Below are 21,978 nucleotides of genomic sequence, written 5' to 3'. Positions count from 1 at the left end.
TCTCATTACTGTGGCATTAAAAAGAAAGAAAGAAAGAATAGATGGAGTAATGATGTTGATACCTGTAAACATCCAAACACACACACACACACACGAGAAAGAGCTTCGAAAATTGCTCAGCAATAAAGCAGAACTCGACCTACTATGTTTTGATACCAAAGCAAGTGAAAACTAAATAAAAGCTTTGTTTACTTTACTTTTCTGCAATTACCTGGTATTTTCTATGAAAAGATCTTTTTATTTGATAAAGTCACTTAGTTAAGGATAATCGGTTTCAAGTAACAAAATTAATTTGAGCACATTTTAGTACATAGGAGAATTTTACTTTTCCACTTCATGGATACGGTTGTTGTAATGGACAACAATGACAAAAAGCAAATCAAAGAAAAGGGATTTCAATTTCTTTCACATTTCTCCCCTTCCAAAATCCCTCAATTTTTGTAACAAGTCCCATTTTGTATGGCTTCAATCGCATTCTGCTCTTTCCAGCACATTTTGCCATCTTCACCTAAACGCACAGCTCCGCTGGCCACTAACTGGATAGCGGCAGGGTACGCCACATGCTCAGCTTCTTTCACCCTCTCGGACAAGGTCTCTTCAGAATCCCCCACCAGTACTGGTACAACTTTCTGCACAATAATTGCTCCAGCATCAATTTCTTCCTGAAATAACCAAGAAAACAAAAAGCAGAATATTATTGGAGAGAAATGAAAAGTCAATATCATTTAGCCCTGAAAGAAAAACAGGCTTTAAAGCAGAGAGTTCATAATAGGTGGCTTGTTTGGTAGATCATATTATTCGGACCATAGACTAAAAATGGTATTAAATGCTAATTCAAACCAAGGAAACCATAAGAAGAGATATGTAGTTTTAACATAAAAGGGTTCAGAAAAGATTTACAAGGATGTTGCCAGGGTTGGAGGATCTGAGCTACAGGGAGAGGGCTGGGGCTGCTTTCCCTGGAGCATTGGAGACTGAGGGGTGACCTTATAGAGGTTTACAAAATTATGAGGGGATAGGATAAATAGACAAAGTCTTTTCCCTGGGGTCAGCAAGTCCAGAACTAGAGGGCATAGGTTTAGGGTGAGAGGGGAGAGATGTATATTAAAAAAAAAAGACCTAAGGGACGACTTTTTCACGCAGAGGGTGGTACAGGTATAGAATGAGCTGTCAGAGGGAGTGGTGGAGGCTGGTACAATTGCAACATTTAAGAGGCATTTGGATGGGTATATGAATAGGAAGGGTTTGGAGGGATATGGGCCAGGTGCTGGCAGGTGGGACTAGATTGGGTTGGGATATCTGGTCAGCATGGACGAGTTGGACCGAAGGGTCTGTTTCTGTGCTGTACATCTCCATGACTCTAAGTTACTGTATCTACATTGTTGCCTTATTCAAGCAGTGAGGAAGCATTGCAGATAGAATGCCAGCATGTCTGTATCCAATTGTTCAGGACAATTTTGCCAAGTCTTTTCATTCAAAAGCCAATCAGGACCAGTTATTGGGGGTTCACCAGAGTTGTTTCTGGACAGGTGGCTACTGTGCATGTGAACAACATGGCAGAAATATTCAGCCTGCAAAGAGAAAGCAACAATATCTCTCTCACCTTCTGCATGGAGAAACCCCTAACAATTTGCTACTCCTAATCTCCTTTCTCTGCAAGTTGTTCTCTCTGCAAATCTGCTTTTGAAAGCAAAAAGGGGAATAAAGAACATCTTTCAAGGTACTGAAGTGGTGAATCCTCAACCAATGAAAGAAAGCATGAGAACTGATGCATCATCGGCCTTGCCTCATCAAATAATTAGAAGGAATCAAATCAAAAAACAAGGGCAACAACTCATTTATGTTGGTGATCTGGAGTGGTGCCAGAACTAGAACGCAAAATTTCAAACTGGTTTAATTGGCAGTAAGAAGCAGCCTGGGACATTATATAGTATTTTCCATGCCTACACAAATACAAATCTTTCTTCCATACTGTACCTTTAATTCGGAAAGTTAGGACAGTATAAAATCACTGCACTTATAATAAAAATCCAATACAAAAAAAAACGTTCTGCCCTGGAACAACAGCATGGCCCATTGATCCTGTCTGTATTGGGAATGTCAAATGTCATACATCTTTCACGTCAGTGTTCAGTGTTCAAATCTCACTTGAAGAGAGCAGGGTAGTCGTGAGGGGATTTGGGCCAAAAAACTGAGAAAGAGAATCAGAAAAAGGGAAACCAGAAACTGAAAGCTCTAGAGGAAAATACTTACAGCTACAAAATGCACAGTACAGCCAGACACCCGTACTCCAGCCTGCAGCACCTGTTTGTGGGCATTAACTCCCTTGAAAGAAGGCAGCAGAGACGGATGGATATTCAGTAGTTTCCCTGGAAGTTAGATTTTAAAAAAAACATTATTTAATGAAGTCTTTAAGAGACAATTACTTGTTTACAATTTAATTTTGGAGCCCTTCTTGCCATATTTTTAACATTCCTCAGCAAAGAATTGCTTTCAGCTATTTAAAATGCATGACGACAACTGCAGCAAGTCACCTTAGTCTAAATACAACTACTAATAGAGAAGAATTCGGGGACTAAAAACAGTTTACTCACCCAATAACGGTCTCATGTTCAAAATCGTATCAGATCTTTAATAATCAAACTGGTGTTCAACTCTCAAATTCAAAATATGTTGAAAACAGATCTTTACCATGGGTCCACAAGACCATGAGACAAACTAATAGGCCAATGTTCCAGCATTCAATGAGATCGTGACTGATCTGATAACCCTCAGCTACATTTTTCTGTTTTTTCACCATAACTCCAAATTCCCTTCCCGAATAAAGACCTGTGTCTGCTTACTGTATTTTTAAATAACACAGCTTTGACAGTCCTCTGCAATGAAAAGAGTTACAGAGATTCATTGTTCTCCAAGAAGAAATTCCTCTTCACCGGTGTCTTAAATAAGTGGCCCCTGAATCTAAGATTATGCCCTCCAATCCTCTCCCACAACTGGAAACAAACTCTCTGTATCTAGTTCGTCAAGCCTCTCAGAATCTTGTACATTTCAAAAAAGGTCACCTTGCATTTTTCTAAGTTCCAATGAGCACAGGCCTAATCTATTCAACCTCTTGTTATTGGAAAACCCTTCCATGGACAGGATAAAGGGGAAAAAACTGTTCACAGTATTTCAGCTGTGGTCGGCCTCATATAATTTTGATAAGAAATTTCTACCCTAATACAATATTCCTTATAAATTAATGCCAATGTTCCACTTGTTTTCTCTATTTTCTGCTGAACACATAGGCTAGCATTCTGTGATTTATGCAGGAGGACCTCCTGTTGCAGCCTTTTCTCATTTAAAGAATATGCAGCTCATCTGCTCAAAGTGTATCACCTCCTATTTTGCACATTATTCCAGCTGCCAAATTTCTGCCCACTCACTTAACCTGTCAATATCCTTCAGGAGACTCTGCCCATCTTCCTTACTCCTAACCTTCCCAATTATTTGTGTGTCATCTACAAACTTGGCAATAATTCATTCACTTTCCACTTCCAAGCCATTGACTTATACGGTAAATGACTGTGGCCCCAGCACAAACCTCTGTGGCACTCCAGTAGTTATCAGCTACCATGTTGAAAATGCCCCCATATCTCAACTCTCTTCTATTTGTTAGTCAATCCACTATCCATGCTAATATACCAGAAAATGGAATGAGTTGCATGGTGGCATGATTACTGGACGAGTCATCCAGAATCCCACTGGGGACATGGGTTTGAATTTAATTAAGGCAAATGGTGAAATTTTTGAATTCAATAAAAAATCTGGAATTAAACACTAGTTTAATGGTGACCATATAACCAGTATCAATTGTCAAAGAATCTTGAACCGTACAGCAGTGGACAAGGCTCTTTGGCCCACCATGTTTGTGCAACCATGATGCCATTCTAAAATCAACCCATCTGCCTGTACATGGTCCATATCCCTCTATTCTCTGCCTATTCATGTGACTGTCAAAGTGCTTCTTAAACTTTGCTATCGTATCAATTTCTACCACCTCCCTTAGCAGTACATTCCAGGCATCTATGACTTTGTAAAAAACAACTCACCTCGCTCATCTAGTTAAAAAAATTTCCCCTTAACCCATTAAACCTATGTCCCCTAGTATTTGATATTTCCATCCTGGGAAGGAGACTCCAATTATCCACCCTATTTTGCCTCATAATTTTATATACTTCCATCAGGTCACCTCTCAGCTCTGATGTTCTAAACAATTCACGTTTGTCTAACTTCTCCCTTTCACTAATACATTTCAATCTAGGCAATATCCTGGTAAATCACTTTTACACGCTCTCCAAAGTGTCCACTTCCTTCTTATAGTATGGTGACCAGAATGAAACACAACACTCCAAATGTGACCTTACTAAAGTTTCATGCAGCTGAAAAATGACTTGCCACCTTTATACTCAAGTCCCCGATTAGAGACCTAGTCATAGAGATATACAGCACAGAAACAGACCCTTCGATCCAACTCGTCCATGCCAACCAGTTATACCAATCCAATCTAGTCCCACCTGCCAGCACCCAGCTATATCCCTCCAAACCCTTCCTACTCATATATCCATCCAGATGCCTTTTAAATGTTGTAATTGTACCAGCCTCCACCACTTCCTCTGGTAGCTCATCCATACACGTACCACCCTGTGCGTGGAAAAGTTGCCCCGATGTCTCTTATATCTTTCCACTCTCACCCTAAACCTATGCCCTCTAGTTCTGGACTCCACGACCCCAGGGAAGAGACTTTGTCCATTTATCATATCCATCCCCGTCATGATTTTATAAACCTCTATCAGGTCACCCCTCAGCCTCCATCGCTCCAGGGAAAACAGCCCCAGCCTATTCAACCTCTCCCTCTAGCTCAAATCCTCCAACCCTGACAACATCCTTGTAAGTCTTTTCTGAATCCTTTCAGGTTTTACAACATCCGTCCAAGAGGAAGAAGATCAGAATTGCACGCAATATTTCAACGGTGGCCTAACCAATGTCTTGTACAGCATGACCTCCCAACTCCTATACTCGATGCTCTGACCAATAAAGAGTAGCATACCAAATGCCTTCTTCACTATTCTATCTACCTGCGATTCCACTTTCAGGGAACTATGAACCTGCATTCCAAGGTCTTTTTGTTCAGCAACACTCCCTAGGACCTTACCATTAAGTGTGTAAGTCCTACTAAGATTTGCTTTCCCAAAATGCAGCACCTCGCATTTATCTAAATTAAACTCCATCTGCCCCTTCTCAGCGCACTGGCCCATCTGGTCAAGATCCTGTTGTAACCTTCTTCACTGTTCACTGCACCTCCAATTTTGGTGTCATCTGCAAACTTATTAACTATGCCTCTTAAGCTCACATCCAAATCGTTTCTATAAATTTCAGTAAGTAGTGGACCTAGCACCGATCTTTGTGGCACTTCACTGGTCACAGGCCTCCAGTCTGAAAAACAACCCTCCACCATCACCCTTAGTCACTGAGCCACTTCTGCATCCAAATAGCGAGTTCTCCCTGTATGCTGTGAGATCTCACCTTGTTTACCAGTCTCCCACGGGGAAACTTGTTGAATGACTTACTGAAGTCCATATAAATCACGTCCACTGCTCTGCCCTCATCAATCCTATTTGTTACTTCTTGAAAAAAACTCAATCAAGTTAGAGAGACATGATTTCCCACACACAAAGCCATGCTGACTCCCCTTAATCAGTCCTTGCTTTTCCAAATACATGTACATCCTGTCCCTCAGGATTCCCTCCAACAATTTGCCCACCACTGATGTCAGGCTCACCAGTCTATAGTTCCCTGGCTTTTCCTTACCACCTTTCTTAAACAGCGGAACCACATTAGCCAACTTCCAGTCTTCCGGCACCTCACCTGTGAGTATTGATAATACAACATCTCAGCAAGTGGCCCAGCAATCACTTCCCTAGCTTCCCACAGAGTTATAGGGTACACTTGATCAGGTCCTGGGGATTTATCCACTTTTGTGTGTTGAAAGACACTCAGTATTTCCTCTTCTGACTGAATGTGCCATAAGCCTTCTCTAACACCTTATCCACTTGCTCTTGCAAGGAGCAATGCACTTGCACCCAAGGTCCCCCTGTATATTAATACTTCTCAGGGTCCTGCCATTTACTGTTTACTTTCCTCTTGCAATTTTACTTTACACTTGTCCAGATTAAACTCCATTTGCATGTTGCAACTACTTCCCCTTGTTATTGCATAAAACCTACCCATATGGATTCAACATTTTCTGATACCAGATCATTTCTTGCTTATTCCATCTCGTACTAATGAAGCTACCCCACCACTTTTCTTCCTGCCTGCCTTTTCAAAAAGTCCCTGATTATTTAATTCCAGCTTCATTTTCCTTAAAAGAATGACTCTCTCTTTGCGATTTTTGAGAAGTTTTTTTGAAATAAAGAGATTCTCTCCTTATTTGTGACATAGCGCTATTGACACTGTTCAGATCAACTGAAGGGAACAAAATATCAATATTTACCATTCCACTTCTTGACGAAGGGACCAGAGAGAATTCTCATAAATCCTGCTAGACAGACCAATTCAACGGAGAATTCCTGAAGGACCTGATCAACAGTGCTATCAAACTCCGAGCGACTACCATACAATTTATGGTCAATTACCTATAAATTTTCAAAAGCAAAAAAAAAACAATCCAAATCAGGCAAAATGAGCAAGTGCTTTCACCAGTCATGTAATGTACAAAAATGGAAAGGTGATCAATTTTTTTTTCTGAAAGTCAAATGTGACTTCAGAACTATTGCCCAGCCAGTTAGAACCCATGTTGATTTTTGCAATTGCTATTTAATTTTGCAATACCATTTAATAACTAGCTCTTACATTACACATGTCAGTACATGGGTTCCTGTTTCAAGGTTGATCCGAGCCATTAGTTAACACTGCATTTGGATAATTAAAGTGGTTGCTTGATACTCTTGCATCCATTCTCTCTCACACTCTTCATTTGTGTAAAGTTTATTATGTATCTATAATGAAGCATACTGACATGGCTCAGTACTGCTGCCTCACAGCACCAGGGTCCCAGGTTCGATTCCAGCCTCAGGCAACTGCCTGTGTGGAGTTTGCACATTCTCCCAGTGTCTGCGTGGGTTTCCTCCGGGTGCTCCGGTTTCCTCCCACAGTCCAAAGATCCAAAGATGTGCAGGTCAGGTGAATTGGCCATGCTAAATTGCCCGTAGTGATAGGTGCATTAGTCAGAGGTAAATGGAACTGGGTAGGTTACTCTTTGGAGGGTCGGTGTGGACTTGTTGGGCTGAAGGGCCTGTTTCCACACTGTAGGGAATCTAATCTAAATCAATGTATATATACTGAAACCATGTCTCATGCCTCAATGATGCTGTATATATCATATTTACCCATGTATGTATCCACCATTTCTTTCCCTCTGCTCACTGTAACCTACAATACTGGTTTGTTCCAAACTGGTGTATTGTTGGATTGAACATGGAACGTAAACCACTAACCACTGGCAAAATGTTCAACAATAGTGTCCCTCCTGTTGGGGGCCTACACTTCGCCACGCATCTTGGGATTTTACTTACACGTGACACTTATTTGTTATTATTTGTGTTTGGTCAGCCCAGATGGCTGAGGTACTCTCACCCGTGTAGGAATGCCAGCTCGAGTTGCTTTCTTCAGTCCTTCAACGCCAATTTTGTTGGAGATAACTATTACAATTTCCACACAGCTCGCAGGATCCTTGGTGTGCTCTATAATGGCTTGAAGGTTTGTCCCTGATTTAAAAAAAAGCACAGAAAAATGTAAACAAGAACCAACTTGTTCAGACCATCTTCTTCTATTTCTTGAAAATGCTCTGGTGATTCCTCTAGAAGAACTGGGCTACTCATGGATTGTGGAAATAGGAACAGATGTGAAAGCAGATTCCAAACCTTTTCTGTATACAATGTCCACCCCAACAGGTTGGAAATCTAATCAATACCAAATTCAAGATCACTGAATGGTCAAAACTATACATTGATTCTCCTTTTGAACGGAGATCCCATAGTCTGAAAACACACTAGCTTTCTTTCCATACACTCAATGATGGCTTTCAGAATGGAAAAGCAGATACTTTGGGATTATCAATGAACAAAAGGAGTGTCTCATTAAGGAAATATATCTACATTCCTTCTTCAATAAACAGTATTTCAAACCAAGTACGTACAGTTCTGGTCAGAGCTGGAGAAATACAAACAAAATGCAAGAACCCACCTGTTCCCGAGATGAGAACACCCACTCTCATCTTCCGAGTCTGTGAGGAATCCCATGATAAACCATCACCTGACGCACATTGATTAGACTGCTGGCTTAAGTGAAGCATTTTCATGAGATTTTTAATTGATACCTTTTCATAGCCTAACAGTGGAGGAGAAAGGAAAAAAAAAAGTGTGAAATCCTTGAACAGGTTTTTTAAAAAAAATACTCAAATCAGCTTAGTTTGATTCTGATATGCACAAATGATGCCATCTTGGAACAAAACAAGTGGACTAAGAACATCAAATAAAATATTTTCCACATTATGAAACGGTCAAGATGACTGCTGGTTATTAGACCCTTCAGTCCAACTCATCCATGCCGACCAGATATCCTAAATTAATCTAATCCCATTTGCCAGCTCCCTCTAAACCCTTCCTATTAATGTACCCATCCAGATGCCTTTTAAATGCTGTAACTGTACCAGCCTCAACCACTTCTTCTGGCAGCTCATTCCATACACGCATCACCCTTTCGTGAAAAAGTTGCCCCTTAGGTCCCTTTTAAATCTTTCCCCTCTCACCTTAAACCTATGCCTTCTGGGTTTTGGACTCACCCACCACAGGGAAAAGACCTTGTCTATTTATCCTATCCATACCTCTCAATTTTATAAACTTCCATGAGGTCACCCCTCAGCCTCCGACGCTAAAAAAAAGGCAAGATTTTATTTTCTGTTCAATGTTGTTTCAAGGGACAGCTGTGCTCCCCTCCATACACCACTCCATCTCTCCACCAGTTGGAAATATGGACCATGATGAGCAGTGGCACAAAAGAACACCATGAAGAACCAGTTTATGCAGTCATAGAGCATGGAAACAGACAGTTTGGTCCAACTAGTCCATGCCAAACATAATCCCAAACTAAACTAGTCCCACCTGCTTGCTCCTGGCCCCTTTCCCTCCAAATATATCCTATTCATGTACTTACTCAAGTGTCTTTGAAACGTTGCAGCTTTACCTGCAACCACCACTCCCTCAGGAAGTTCATTCCACATGTGAACTACCCTGTGTAAACTAAACTAAACTTAGCCAGCAATTCGACACAGAAAAAAGCATAAGACATGAACATTAAATGCAGCGTTGCTTTGATCTCTACCTCAATTTCTTACCAAACTCTCTGAATCACACCTTTACTTTTCTGGAGAATGTTCACTAAGCTAGTGCCCACAGATGTAATGACAGTCCTGCAGCAAACCGATATGGTAGCTATCAGCAAGCATGAAGGACACCACAGCTCCATGTAACCCTTTGTCAGCTGATATCCACACTCCTACTTGCCAGGAAGAGTCATGAGACAGCCTTCAGGAGGAGTGTGACTTGCTGATTAATTTGCTTCCCCTTCCAGAGATCCTAGCTGAAGTCAGACTAATTCAACACAAGTTACATACCTAGCTGCTGTCCAGCTGAGGCTACAGGAGAAGTAGGTACTTTGACTCCTTACCCCAGGCATTAACTCTCAATCACCATAGAATATAGAAGCCGGATTAGGCCATTTGGCCCTTCAACCCTTCACTTTGGTCATAGCTGATCATCCAACTCAATAGCCTCTTCCTGCTTTCTCCTCATATCCTTTTGACTCAAGTGCTATATCCAATTCTTCCTTGCAAATATTCAATGTTTTGGCCTCGACTGTTTTCTGTGGCAGTAAATTCCACAGGCTCACCACAGTCTGAAGGTTTCTCCACATCTAGTCCTAAATGGCTTATCCTTTATCCTTTGACTGTGACCCCTGGTTCTGGACTTCCCGGTGATTGGGAACATCCTTCACGCATCTACCTTACCTAGTTCTGTTCAAACTTTATAGGCTTCAATGAAATTCCCCCTTTTCATCTAAACTCCAGTGAAAATCATCATAACCAATCTCGTTTATCTTCATACATCAGCCCTGCCATCCCAGGAACCATCCCATCTCGCTCCTGGCTGAATGAGATGGTCTCATTTAGAACATACAAAAGATCAGATTCAAGAAAATCTTGCTATTATGTCTCAGACCCACACCAATGGTACATTTTGCTAGCAGTAATCAACTGAACAGTTGATAACACCCAATTGCTAAACTCCATCTATTCTGTGTACATTGTGAATTCAGTAAAAATGATCTTGAACAAAAGAAAAAAGAGAAATTACTCAGCAGATAATGCACTGTCTCTTCTGGATTCAAAACAACAATTTATAACGTTCCATCATTGCCATATGCCTCACTTTTGTAGCCTTAAATGTTGGCAATGATAAATTCCAGTCGTTATTCACACCTCCCCCAAAACTTTGTTTTGTTTCTTTCCATCAGCATCTCTTTTTGTCTTGCTGGATCATCATTTTGGTAATTTAATCTCTTCTTGACATTATCACATTTTTGTTTCTTTCTCTGTATCTGCTTTAAACACAATACATCTCTGCATGGATATTCTTAAGAAGGATAATCGTCTGAAAAGTTAATGCTTCTTTCCCTCCACAGATACTGCATGACCTGTGAAATATTGAGGATTCTCTGTTCTTTCAGATTTCCACTGTTTTCAATATTTTGCTTTGGTAGGCAAATAATTCCTGTTACACCAGCGAAATTTACAATTGCAATTCAACTAAATATCAGAGACTGTAACAAACAATATTTTCGACAGTCTTCCCCTTCCCCATTCATACACATCTAATGGATAAGAAGTAACCTGTTTTATGCTGCACAACTGTTCCAATTGCCCATGCCTCGTGATGGCTCTGCACACTTTGCAGCACATTTTCAACTTTCGCTTTGTCCACTATAAGCACGGCTCCAATTCCACAGTTAAACGTACGAGCCATCTCCTCTTCAGAAAGGGCTCCATGTCTTTGCAACCAGGAAAAGATTTCAGGAATCTTCCAACATGACGCGTCTTTTAAATGACAATAAAAGTAGTATTATTGTAAGTGAAAGAGAAGGATTTGAATGTCTTTGGCATTCAGAAAGTTTCTAACTCATTCCCTTCCCCCAATACAGGAATGTAATATCAATAAGTGAATTACTTAGGAAGAAAAGATTTGTAGGCACTTCAAAAATAATTACTTAAAATTCAACATGATTAATTGTATCATAAGTCCAAGTCTTTTCAATTGGATCATGTTGGATTACAATCTCACAAACCAAGATTTGTGGGCGGCACGGTGGCACAGTGGTTAGCAGCGCCAGAGACCCAGGTTCAATTCCCGCCTCAGGCAACTGACTATGTGGAGTTTGCACATTCTCCCCGTGTCTGCGTGGGTTTCCTCCGGGTGCTCCGGTTTCCTCCCACAGTCCAAAAATGTGCTAAATTGCCCATAGTAGGGGTAGATGTAGGGGTATGGGTGGGTTGCACTTCGGCTGGGAGGTGTGGACTTGTTGGGCTGAAGGGCCTGTTTCCACACTGTAAGTAATCTAATCTAAGACTCAAATCTAACTCCGAGAGATCTGTTCAAGCCGTTCAGTCCAATTCCTTGTATGTATAAATCTATGTCCCAAGACAGGCTGTCATTTACAAAGGGAGTCGTACTAAATATTTAGGTGACAGTGTTGTATACAAAATAAAAATCAGTCATACTGGCACAGTTCTATTCTAATGCTTCATTCGATGGGAGGAATTTAAAAAAAAAATTCTTTCATGGCACCTGAGCAATCCCTCGCAAGTCCAGAATTTTTTGATCATCTCTCAAAATGGTGAAGGTATTACAGGAAGCCCTCGTTATCCGAAAGTAGAGCATTCCCAGAAACCTTTTGTAAGCTGAAAATGGCCTAAAGCGAAGGTGCACGGTTTGTATGGGAAAAAGTCTCACCGATTTTCGTAAAAGTGAAAATCCTCTTTGGTTTCGAAAAAACAGGTACTAACGTAGGTCTGTCATAAAATTCATAAAGTGAACTTTCATACCTGTACCTGGAAGTTGTTTAATGAGGTATAGATGCATCTGCCATGATTGGGATCCAAATCACTCACATCCCAATGAAAGTTCAACTTGCAATGTGAATAGCAGGCCCTGGTTTATGACTAGCAAATAGATTTTAACAAATGCCTTGAAACCCTTTCTCATTACGAATTTTGATGTAAAGAGAACAGAGGTAGAATTACGTCAGCAAGTTTATCAAATGATACAATCAAAACAAATCCAGAATTGGGATTGAAAGAGAGCATTGCATGATGAACAAAATGTCACGGCAACTGAAAAGGTGAATGAATTCTTTCTATGGTGCACCATTCTATACTATGTGAAGAAAGCTCTCACCTAATGCAACACCAAGCTTTTCGGGAAGCACCCTGGGGATGTTCTCCAGCAGTCCGCCTCCGGTGATGTGAGCGTAAGCCTTCACATGTCCCAGGCGCAGAATTGGCAACAAGGCCTTAGCATAAATTCTGGTGGGAGTCAGAAGGACGTCTCCTACAAGAGAGTTGAAGATAAATTTTATAAACCTAAACTGAGGAGTGCCCAGAGGGGCAAACTGCCTGTTCTCTCACGTTATGGCTTGAACCTTTGTTTTCTATCAATGGAGGCGAAGAACTAGTTATAAAACTCGAGCTTTAAAAGTAACTACTGGTCAGCAGTACTATTTTTATTATGCACGTTTGTTCTGCTATAATGAATATTTCTTCAATGCGAATTGGCGTTAACATGATTGAAGAATTTAGACCCTTATTTGTAGAATGCAAACTTTCCTTATCTGTATTGGCTATAATGCAATTCCAGCCCCATTAGTTTAAGTGGCGCGACTATTGCGTAATTTTCATGTAATGCGAGATTGCACAAGAACAGAACCATTATGCTTTATCAAAGCTTGCTCATGTAAAGTTAGCTTTGTGATGCATGGTGTGTGGGTTATATAGATTTTAATTTTAGTTTCAATTATTTTAGAGTTTAGACTTTGAACTAGTGGCATATTGCTTTAGCTCTGTGTCTGAGAGGGTCTAATGATTAACATGTACATTTTTCTGTAGCCATAGTGATTTATCATAAAATACAGTACGAGACTTCTGGAGAGTAATAGACTTCTATTTTCATTGCATGAGTTTTACGAACAGAGTAAAAATTATGCATTAGAAGGATCTGGAATTTTGTGTTTTGGCATCGGGCAACCCCTAAAGTTTGAAGAAAGCTTTTTGTTTCAAGCTGCAGAAGTCTTGGCTGAAACTGAATGAGTAAAACAGTTGCTGCTATAGAAGGGAGTTTAGAATTGTTAAGAAATAGATTACCTCAATGTAAGGAGTGCAGTTTTAAAGCTCCAGACCAGAATTGTTTGATTAAAACCTTGAAGTGAATTATTCACAGCTGAAAAGTATATTAAACTCAACTCAATTGAAGAATCAGGAAGAGGTGGTCAGATACTTAAGACTGCGAATCGAAGCGACAATAAAATTAATTCCTATAGTTGTGCGTGTGTGTGTGTGCGCGCGCGCGAGAGAGAGAGAGAGAGAGAGAGAGAGAGAGAGAGAGAGAGAGAGAGAGAGAGAGGTCCCTGGTGCAAGTCCTGTAAAAGGATTGCTGTTCACACTTATGGAATCTTTGAAGGTGGTTTAGCTTCTTTTATTTTGCCATAATTTCTTTTGCATAATTACTTTCAACCTAATTGTTAAAGAAAAATCTGTAGTATTACAGATTGGTTCAATTAAAGACCACCTCCACCTTCATACCAAATGAACTTCAAGACTGTGCATCCACTGCTTTGAGAAATTAAAAGCAAATCATCTATTTAGATGTTACATGCACAGACAGAAGCCACAATAAATGAAACAAACACTTTGGAATACGGTTCATAAATTCTACTCCTTTTGGATGTAGGTTGTAATCAAATCAAGCGACATGTTCAAGAGTTACCCTAACGCATTGACCTCAATACCAAACATGTGCTGGTCTCGGAACAGCAATATTTGTTTACCTTTCAAAAGGGAAGCATGAGAGTGGCAACATTGTCCTGCTGCCTGTATAATATGTTATTCTCATGTGAGAGGGTTAATGGTAGGTCTCTTTTCCCTAGGTTGGGGGATTTCAAGAGTAGGGGACATATTTTTAAAAGTTGAGAAGAGAGAGATTTACAAAATACAGGAGGGGCAATTGTTTTGTTTTACAGAGCATGTTTCTCGTGTGGAATGAACTTCCTGAGGAAGTACCGGATACAAGCAAACTTACAATGTTTAAAAGACATTTGGATAAGTACATGAATAGGAAAGGTTTGGAGGGATATGGGCCAGGAGCAGGCAGGTGAGACTAGTTTATACTGGGATTATGTTAGGCATGGACTGGTTGGACTGAAGGGTCTGTTTCCTTGCTGTATTACTCCATAAATGTTTAAGTCAGGTTCAAGGCATACTTATCTTAAGAAGGTCTCATAACCAATATTTTTTCTGAAACCTTACCAAGGGTCTTTGAACCATAGCTTGATGGTGCTGGGGAGGAACACTGGAAAGAGGACTTCTCCAAAATGGTTCGAACGAGGCTAAAGCCATTACTGTGGAGGCCAGATGATGCGATGCCAATGATAGTATCACCTGCAGAGATGCTCTCCAGCTGTGGGAGAAGCTGTTCACGTTCCACTGCTCCAACTGCAAAGCCAGCCAGATCATACTGTCCTGGGGAATACATGCCTGGCATTTCAGCTGTTTCTCCTCCTACAAAACGATAAACAAGAGAATAAAACTGCCATGGTTAAAATGGTCATGACAGCACAATAAGAATGTGGCACTGTCATAATGAGAAAAAGATCAGTCTGCCAATTGTTTATCCTGCATAATTTGTAATGATCGCACCTTTATCAGAGACATTCGTCCTTTGAAAAGGAATGATCAGATAAGAGGTCTTTAAAGCTCTGAATAGGTCAGATAAAGTAGATGTGGAAGACATGTCTTCATTTGTGAGAGAATCAAAAAAACTAGGAATCTGCAGCATGAGATATTGCAAAAAACAGACACAAAAAGTAATGTGAACCAACAACTCTTATGCCCAAGGCAACCATGATATCACTAAAACTAAGGCTGCCACCTTGACCATTTTATAATTATGTTGCACCCATTAAATATGCTGTCTGTCCTAGTTCATTCTCAAAACAAGACCCAATAGTTAGCTTTGCTCACTGTAATTGTAATGCATTGTCTTAGAAAATTGTTCAGAGTATATTCTTACTTTAAGAATTAGCATCATTGGGAATTGTACTGGTGCCACAGTATTGCCTTACCCAGCAGTGCACATCCAGCCATTTTACAAGCCTCTGCAATACCAGCAATCACGGTCTGTGCCACACCGACATCCAATGTCCCACAGGAAAAGTAGTCGAGAAAGAAGAGTGGTTCTGCTCCTTGTGCCAGAAGATCATTTACACACATCGCTACCAGGTCTTGACCCAATGTATCATGCTTATTACATATCTGGGCAATCTGTCCATAGTCAAAATGGGATGTGAATGGGAAGGGAATAGAGGAATAAAGAAATTTAGAATCAAAAACTTTACATTTTTTAGAATCCTATTACAATCGCAACACAAGTAAACATCACCTTAAGTTTGGTTCCAACTCCATCAGTTCCAGAGACAAGGACTGGATCAATGTATCCAGCTGCCTTCAGGTCAAAAGTGCCTGCAAATCCTCCAAGCTCAGCATTACAGCCTAAGAAATAGACAGAAACAATTTTTTAGATTCATAGCCATTTGACCCACCATATCTGCGCAGTGTTAGCCCCATACTCAATCTTGTTTTATCACAGTAATTACTAGTGCTTATTCAATTCCATTGTAAATGCTCAGTGTAGCTTAGCTTCAATGATCACTTGTAGTATTACATTCCATATTCAAGTCATGCTTTGCAGTGAAAACAATTCTCTTAATCTCGCCTTTACAGTTTTAGTACTCAGTGTAACTTTATGCTCCTCTGTTTCCCAATTCATTGATCTATGGAAATATTTTTCAACTCCTTACTCCTACAGCTGCTTCATAACCTGGAACCTGCTATTAAACTCCCTTATAACTTCCACCACTTCTCTGGGCTTCCAAGTTGTTGAATATAACTCATTTCACTCTTCCTTCAACATTATCTAGCAAATTTACATCACCCTACCATCGCCCCAATGCCCTTTCCATAATGAACTGTCCTAAACTACTTTCGGTTTTCCAACCTTAGCCCAACCAAAGTATTGTACTATTTCATAATCACATCCTAAAGTATATATTATCATCCTATGAGTCAGTTTCCTTAGAGTACAAGCAATTTAATTTGTATATAAAACAAAACCAACTCCTCATTTATGTTATTTTCTGATCAGAATCTATTCCACAACTGGTACTTGAGCATGCTACTGTTTAATGCCTACCTTCCAATGATATCTTATGCTTAAAAATGGTATTTTATACATAGATCAAATGTATCTATTGTTAATACAACTAGTGGTACTACATTCAATTAGAGTGGCTGCCTGCCCACCTGGTCTGGAGGTAGCTGCCGCAAGTGGTTTTATCGAATGAACCAAAGCATTCCCAGCTGCAATATCAACACCACTATCTTTGTAAGTCAGTCCTCTGTGGAGAGGGGTAGTGAAGAAAAAGATGCATTCAGCAGACACAGAAAAATGTGAATGTTTTTACAAAGTGTAGTTCAGGTTAAACTCAAGGTTGTTTGAAATATTGCAAAAAATTTGTATTACACAAATTCCAATCATGTACATTTTGGGTCTTCTTTAATGAAACGAACTGATTGATGAGTGACCTGTATTTATACAACAGCTATAGCAGCCATTGGCAGATTTGAAAATAACTGTCAAATTTGACTAGCAATTTCAAAGATAAAACATTTCAAAGATAAGACTTGGCTCATGTTGAATTGTACATGAAAGTAAGGTTGTTTTGCTTCAGTGATATAGGACATTGGCGAGACTACATTGGGAGTGGGAGCATCTCTGAATATGATAGCATTTATTGCCCATCCCTATTTGCCGACAAGACAATTAAGAGTCAACTGCATTCCTTATATAGGCCAGAACAGTTAAGGATGGCAGATTTCCTTCCTTAACGTAGCAATATCGAAGATAGAAGCAGGAGTGGCCATTCAACCCCTCAAGCCTACTCCCTCAGGTAATAGGATCACGCTTGATTATCGAACTCAATGCCCTAATCCCATCCTTCCCTTCCAGTTTTGCTCTTCTTTCTTGAACTGTTTGACCCATACTAGGGTATGACTTAATAGGCATTGCTGCTTCTGATACCACAAATGCCAATCTCCCCTTATTACCCCAGACTACAGCACACAGGTCACCAGGCTGGTTGAACCTACAAATCTCACAGCAAAACCTGCATATTCATACCCATTCCACTAACGTAAATATCCATATATACAAAAACTACATACTTATTCTGGTAGTAGTTACCAATAGTAATCAGAGAGATTTCGCCCTCTACACTTTCACAGTGTTTTTATTCCATGAAGCAACAGTGCACAATTGTTTAATGCTGTGGTTCCATTGCTACTTTGACAAAGATTAGCTTATTCACCATAGATTGGGATCGAACCACGGACCAGGTTAAGCATGTTCAGAGATAAGATCAGGCAGTGAGGGGGTTTAATGAACTTATCTGAACTGCATGAAATAATCTGCAGTCACTCTAAATCTTTTGCAGTTCACATGATACTCCAGCAAGACATTAGATAAATGTACTGTACACAGCAATAGTGGGCATTTTAAAATACATTTGCTCATTTGAAAAGAGCAGTAATTGCTTCCTAGCCCCATGCTCAAACAGAATTCAAATATCAGGAAAAGATTGATTCGCATTTCAATACAAACCTAGACTGTTCTGTGAATGCAATGGCTCGATGGGCAATATCCTTTCTGTAAATAGCAGCTTGAAACTGAACAGTTTCAACCCCTTTATTTGCTTCTTTTACTGCCTGAATCAGGTCTTTACTGACAGCAGTTACTGTAACCACTCGACCACCACTTGTCACAACCTTCCCATCCTTCACTGCAGTGCCTGCGTGGAACACTTGTAGGCCCATATCCTTCGCGAGTGACAAACCTGCAAAATAAACTAGTTTTCAGTCAAAAGAAATTAAATACCATTCATCAATTGTTGTTCTTCTGTAGAAGTTGTGCCCTACACTCAATTCTGGTGTCCTGACACTAAACGTAAACTCAAAATTAGAATTACTCACCTCCATCTCAGTCTTGCCTTTCCTTACAATCTTTCATTTCTCTTCTTCACAACAATATTTCTTCCTTCCACTCCTCCAGAAGGCGATCACTGTTTAATGAGGTTCCAGCAGCCCTCCAATGTCAAACCAAATGGCTTACTGTTTGTGTTTCACTTGAGACACAAAGTGTCAGTAAGCTAACTGATTATGGGATATCACAAGTTTAACTAGTGTACCCAACATCACATCAAGCAAATCCCTACAGCATTTTGATTTCCTTAATGCTGCAGGATATCACGGTCAAATACAGCAGCCAGGATCAGCATATTTTACATAAACCAGCAACTTTTCTGATCCGTATGGTTCAATTGATCACTGCCTTGACTGCAACACGCTGACATTTTACAGGAGGTACCTAGAGGCTTTTAAAACAAACAATTTGATATGGCCTTCAACCTCTCCCTCTCACACACATCCTAATTAACAAACTCATCATCAGGGCTGTATCGTGAATGTTTAGCTAGATAGGAAGTTGTCAAAGCCTTCAGAAAAAGATAGAAGGGGGTTGAAATTCACAACAAGAAGTTTGGGGACACCCCTGCTTTGGTTTAGCTCGTTTTCTGCCTTATTCTCCTGAATCTTAAAATAGTGGTGAGCACAATGACATTTGTATATTTATTAATGAAAAAAAAACCCAAAGTAAAAATTTACATAACTGGATTGCTCTACAGAGACGGAGCATGGAACTTGATGAGCTGAACAGCATCCTCCTGTGCCACGACTCTAAACAGTAGCAAATTTATTCACAAATAAGCAAAGAAGAAATGCATTTTGTGATCTCATTACAGGCACACTTACATGTCAGCTGATTTACAGATTGCATAAAACTGAATACCTTTACCCAAGTCTATTCCATTGCATTTTAATACAAACATATTCCTGTAATTCACTGCTGACACAAAAGAACTACAATTTTATTAAAGTAATGAGCACCGCTCTATTAGTCTTAACACAACTTATCTGCAGCGTAGAGACTCTACCTGTGATCACATGGCCCTTTGCATAGCTGCCTGGATAACCACCGCTGGCCATAACTACAGTCACAGCTGCACTGTTTTCCAGCCAAGATGGCATGGCTCTAGAAAGCTTTCCATCCACAGTTGCTTGTATTACTTCATATAAATCACTGTTTAATAAGGGAAGAATGACCTGAAAATAGAGTCAAGAATCAACATGAGATTCCTCAGATAAAACAAAAAAAGCATAATGAAGCCATATTATGTAACCTGGATCCCTGCTTTTGTAAACACCTCAGACACAGTACACAGATAACAGTATTATTACCTGACATTCTGGATCGCCAAAGCGACAATTAAACTCCAATACTTTAGGTCCATCTTTGGTTAGCATCAACCCTGCATATAATATCCCTGGAAAGAAAAGGAGAAAAATGTGGTCTGTTTCATGCAGATCTGTCACTTCAACAATGCTGGCATTTCACAGTGGTCACCTTACGGATTTCACTTGAAATCTTTATCTCATAAATATAAATACTAATTGAAGAATGGAGATGTGCAAATCCGCACACCTTGAAGCACAAATAAAGGAATACATTGCTTTTTCAGAAAAGCCAACTAACTACCTCAGATAAACAGCAACAAGATTCACTGCAATACTTTACACATGTTAAAAACCCATTGGCACAAACAGGGAATGAAAAATGTGTCAGGTGAAACTCACTATGAAAGACTATTCAGATCAGAATATCAACTATGTGTGTTCGTTGCCTGTTAACTGCCCTGAAGCTTCAAGGATTGATGAATCACCAACAATCTTCAATTGTCTCAAAATGTCTACTTTTTAACATCAGTTTTGATCACAAATATGCTTTGACAATTGATCAAATTACTGTGGAGTCTACTCCTGCTCTTACAGCATAAAAAAACCTTACCAATGGAGTCACGAGACAGGAATTTTGACAGATTTTCTCCTACCTAACTCAGACAATGCTGTGGACAACTGCAATACCTAAAGGATAGTCTCAGTGGAGATCATGTGTTAACTCAGCACACATGCAAAATGAGCTCAGATCAGTTTAGCTCAATCCCAGTAGGAGCAAGTAGTTTGTCTACACGCTTGGGGTTTGAGACACTAATTTTAACAAAATCAAACAGCACTCACCAACATAAGGGGCTCCTTCTTGTCTCATACCATCAACTGTTTTCTGAAGGATCTTTTCCCTGATCACTTGCAGAAGGTTTTTGGAAACCTAAAGAGCCAAAATTTAAAAAATAAAAAAATCCCAAAAATCAAGAACTGACCAGCTAGAAAGAGATTACAGACTGGTCATCATCTGATTAATCATTCAGTTGAAAATCTTTAAAGTCCCACAGTCAGAACTGCAAGCAAAATGTCCTAGATGTCAGTTTAATTATTTTATTGAATACATTTAATGCTACAGTTTGACACTTGCAGGAATGGAACAATTTACATTTATGTACCCAAAAAAAGAAGGAATTAGTTTCGACTCCCTTCTACATTATTGCAATCCCTCACACAATGGTAGTTTCTCCATTTAAGATTACTGAATAACTGGCAGGGATGAGTTTGATTGAAAAATAAATAGTTGCATTTAAACAGCATTTTTCATGACACCAGATGCCATATCATTTTACATCAGTAACATACTTTTGATGTGTCGTCACTGTTGTAGTGTAGCAGTGAACTTGCATACAGCAAGATCCCAAAAACAACACTTAATAATAACCAGATCATCAAAAATCACAAAACAAAATTCAAAAGCCAAGTGATAAATATTGACCAGGACACCAAGGATAAATCCCTTGATCACCCTTCAAATAGTGCTCCAAGATCATTTATGCCCACCTGCCTGGCAGATAAGGCCCTAATTTGACAGGTGACACCCTTCACCATGCAGGAATCTCACAGTACTGTCAGCCTTGACACTACTGCTGAAGTCTCTGGAACACTGAGAACACAACAAACTCACTTGGCGAGTTCTTTCAATTAAAACCTCAGCCAAGATAGCTCTATCTTCTTTCCCCCTCAATTTGTAACGTTAAGTAAAAGAAATTAAGCCAAGAAAATCCCTGAGGAACTGTGCGAATGAAGACAAGGGACGCAAATTGAATAATGTTGCTTTCCAGGTCAGATTTTAATACACTATTAATTTTTTACGCCTAAAGAATAAAGCTCCTGATCTTGAAGCTCCAGAAAAGAATGAAAGTTAGGAAGTCATCACAGGTTTTAATTTCATATTCTCCACTAATCTTAGAACACTTCAGTCCACAAAGTTAGGTACCAATAAAGCTGATTTTAATTCCCAGTGGGAGTTATGTTGGCAAGATTTGTGTGGATGGTAAAACTGAGTCTTCCACAGAATGAGACCTGGAATATTTAATACCCTTATCGGCACAAGACTTGTCTGTCATGTGCCTGACCCAGACCAGGATCTGGGAGCTATGAATGATAGACTAGACAATATAGTGATTGAGGAAGAGAAGCCTGAAGTAGGGAGACTCAGGTTT

The 21,978-nt window shown here is 39.8% G+C and overlaps 1 protein-coding gene across 2 annotated transcripts in view; it reads right to left on the bottom strand.

The window, feature by feature from the left end:
* Nucleotides 1-215: 215 nt before the first annotated feature.
* Nucleotides 216-21,978, bottom strand: part of gart (phosphoribosylglycinamide formyltransferase) — a 42,954-nt gene continuing 21,191 nt past the window's right edge. For both annotated transcript variants that reach the window (XM_072585537.1, XM_072585538.1), the window contains exons 8-22: nucleotides 20,612-20,699; nucleotides 19,775-19,860; nucleotides 19,471-19,639; nucleotides 18,084-18,315; nucleotides 16,727-16,821; nucleotides 15,807-15,916; nucleotides 15,490-15,688; nucleotides 14,675-14,926; nucleotides 12,552-12,704; nucleotides 10,991-11,194; nucleotides 8,287-8,430; nucleotides 7,678-7,808; nucleotides 6,536-6,677; nucleotides 2,254-2,369; nucleotides 216-662 (exon numbers count right to left, since the gene is read on the bottom strand). In XM_072585537.1, the coding sequence (XP_072441638.1) occupies nucleotides 432-662; nucleotides 2,254-2,369; nucleotides 6,536-6,677; nucleotides 7,678-7,808; nucleotides 8,287-8,430; nucleotides 10,991-11,194; nucleotides 12,552-12,704; nucleotides 14,675-14,926; nucleotides 15,490-15,688; nucleotides 15,807-15,916; nucleotides 16,727-16,821; nucleotides 18,084-18,315; nucleotides 19,471-19,639; nucleotides 19,775-19,860; nucleotides 20,612-20,699 (2,352 nt within the window). In that variant the 3' untranslated portion in view covers nucleotides 216-431. The remainder of the gene's footprint in view (nucleotides 663-2,253; nucleotides 2,370-6,535; nucleotides 6,678-7,677; nucleotides 7,809-8,286; nucleotides 8,431-10,990; nucleotides 11,195-12,551; nucleotides 12,705-14,674; nucleotides 14,927-15,489; nucleotides 15,689-15,806; nucleotides 15,917-16,726; nucleotides 16,822-18,083; nucleotides 18,316-19,470; nucleotides 19,640-19,774; nucleotides 19,861-20,611; nucleotides 20,700-21,978) is intronic.

This window comes from Chiloscyllium punctatum, chromosome 15 (genome assembly GCF_047496795.1).
Source record: "Chiloscyllium punctatum isolate Juve2018m chromosome 15, sChiPun1.3, whole genome shotgun sequence".
Taxonomy (NCBI): domain Eukaryota; kingdom Metazoa; phylum Chordata; class Chondrichthyes; order Orectolobiformes; family Hemiscylliidae; genus Chiloscyllium; species Chiloscyllium punctatum.
Note: the sequence above shows the minus strand (reverse complement) of the source record. Positions and strands in the feature narration are given on the sequence as shown.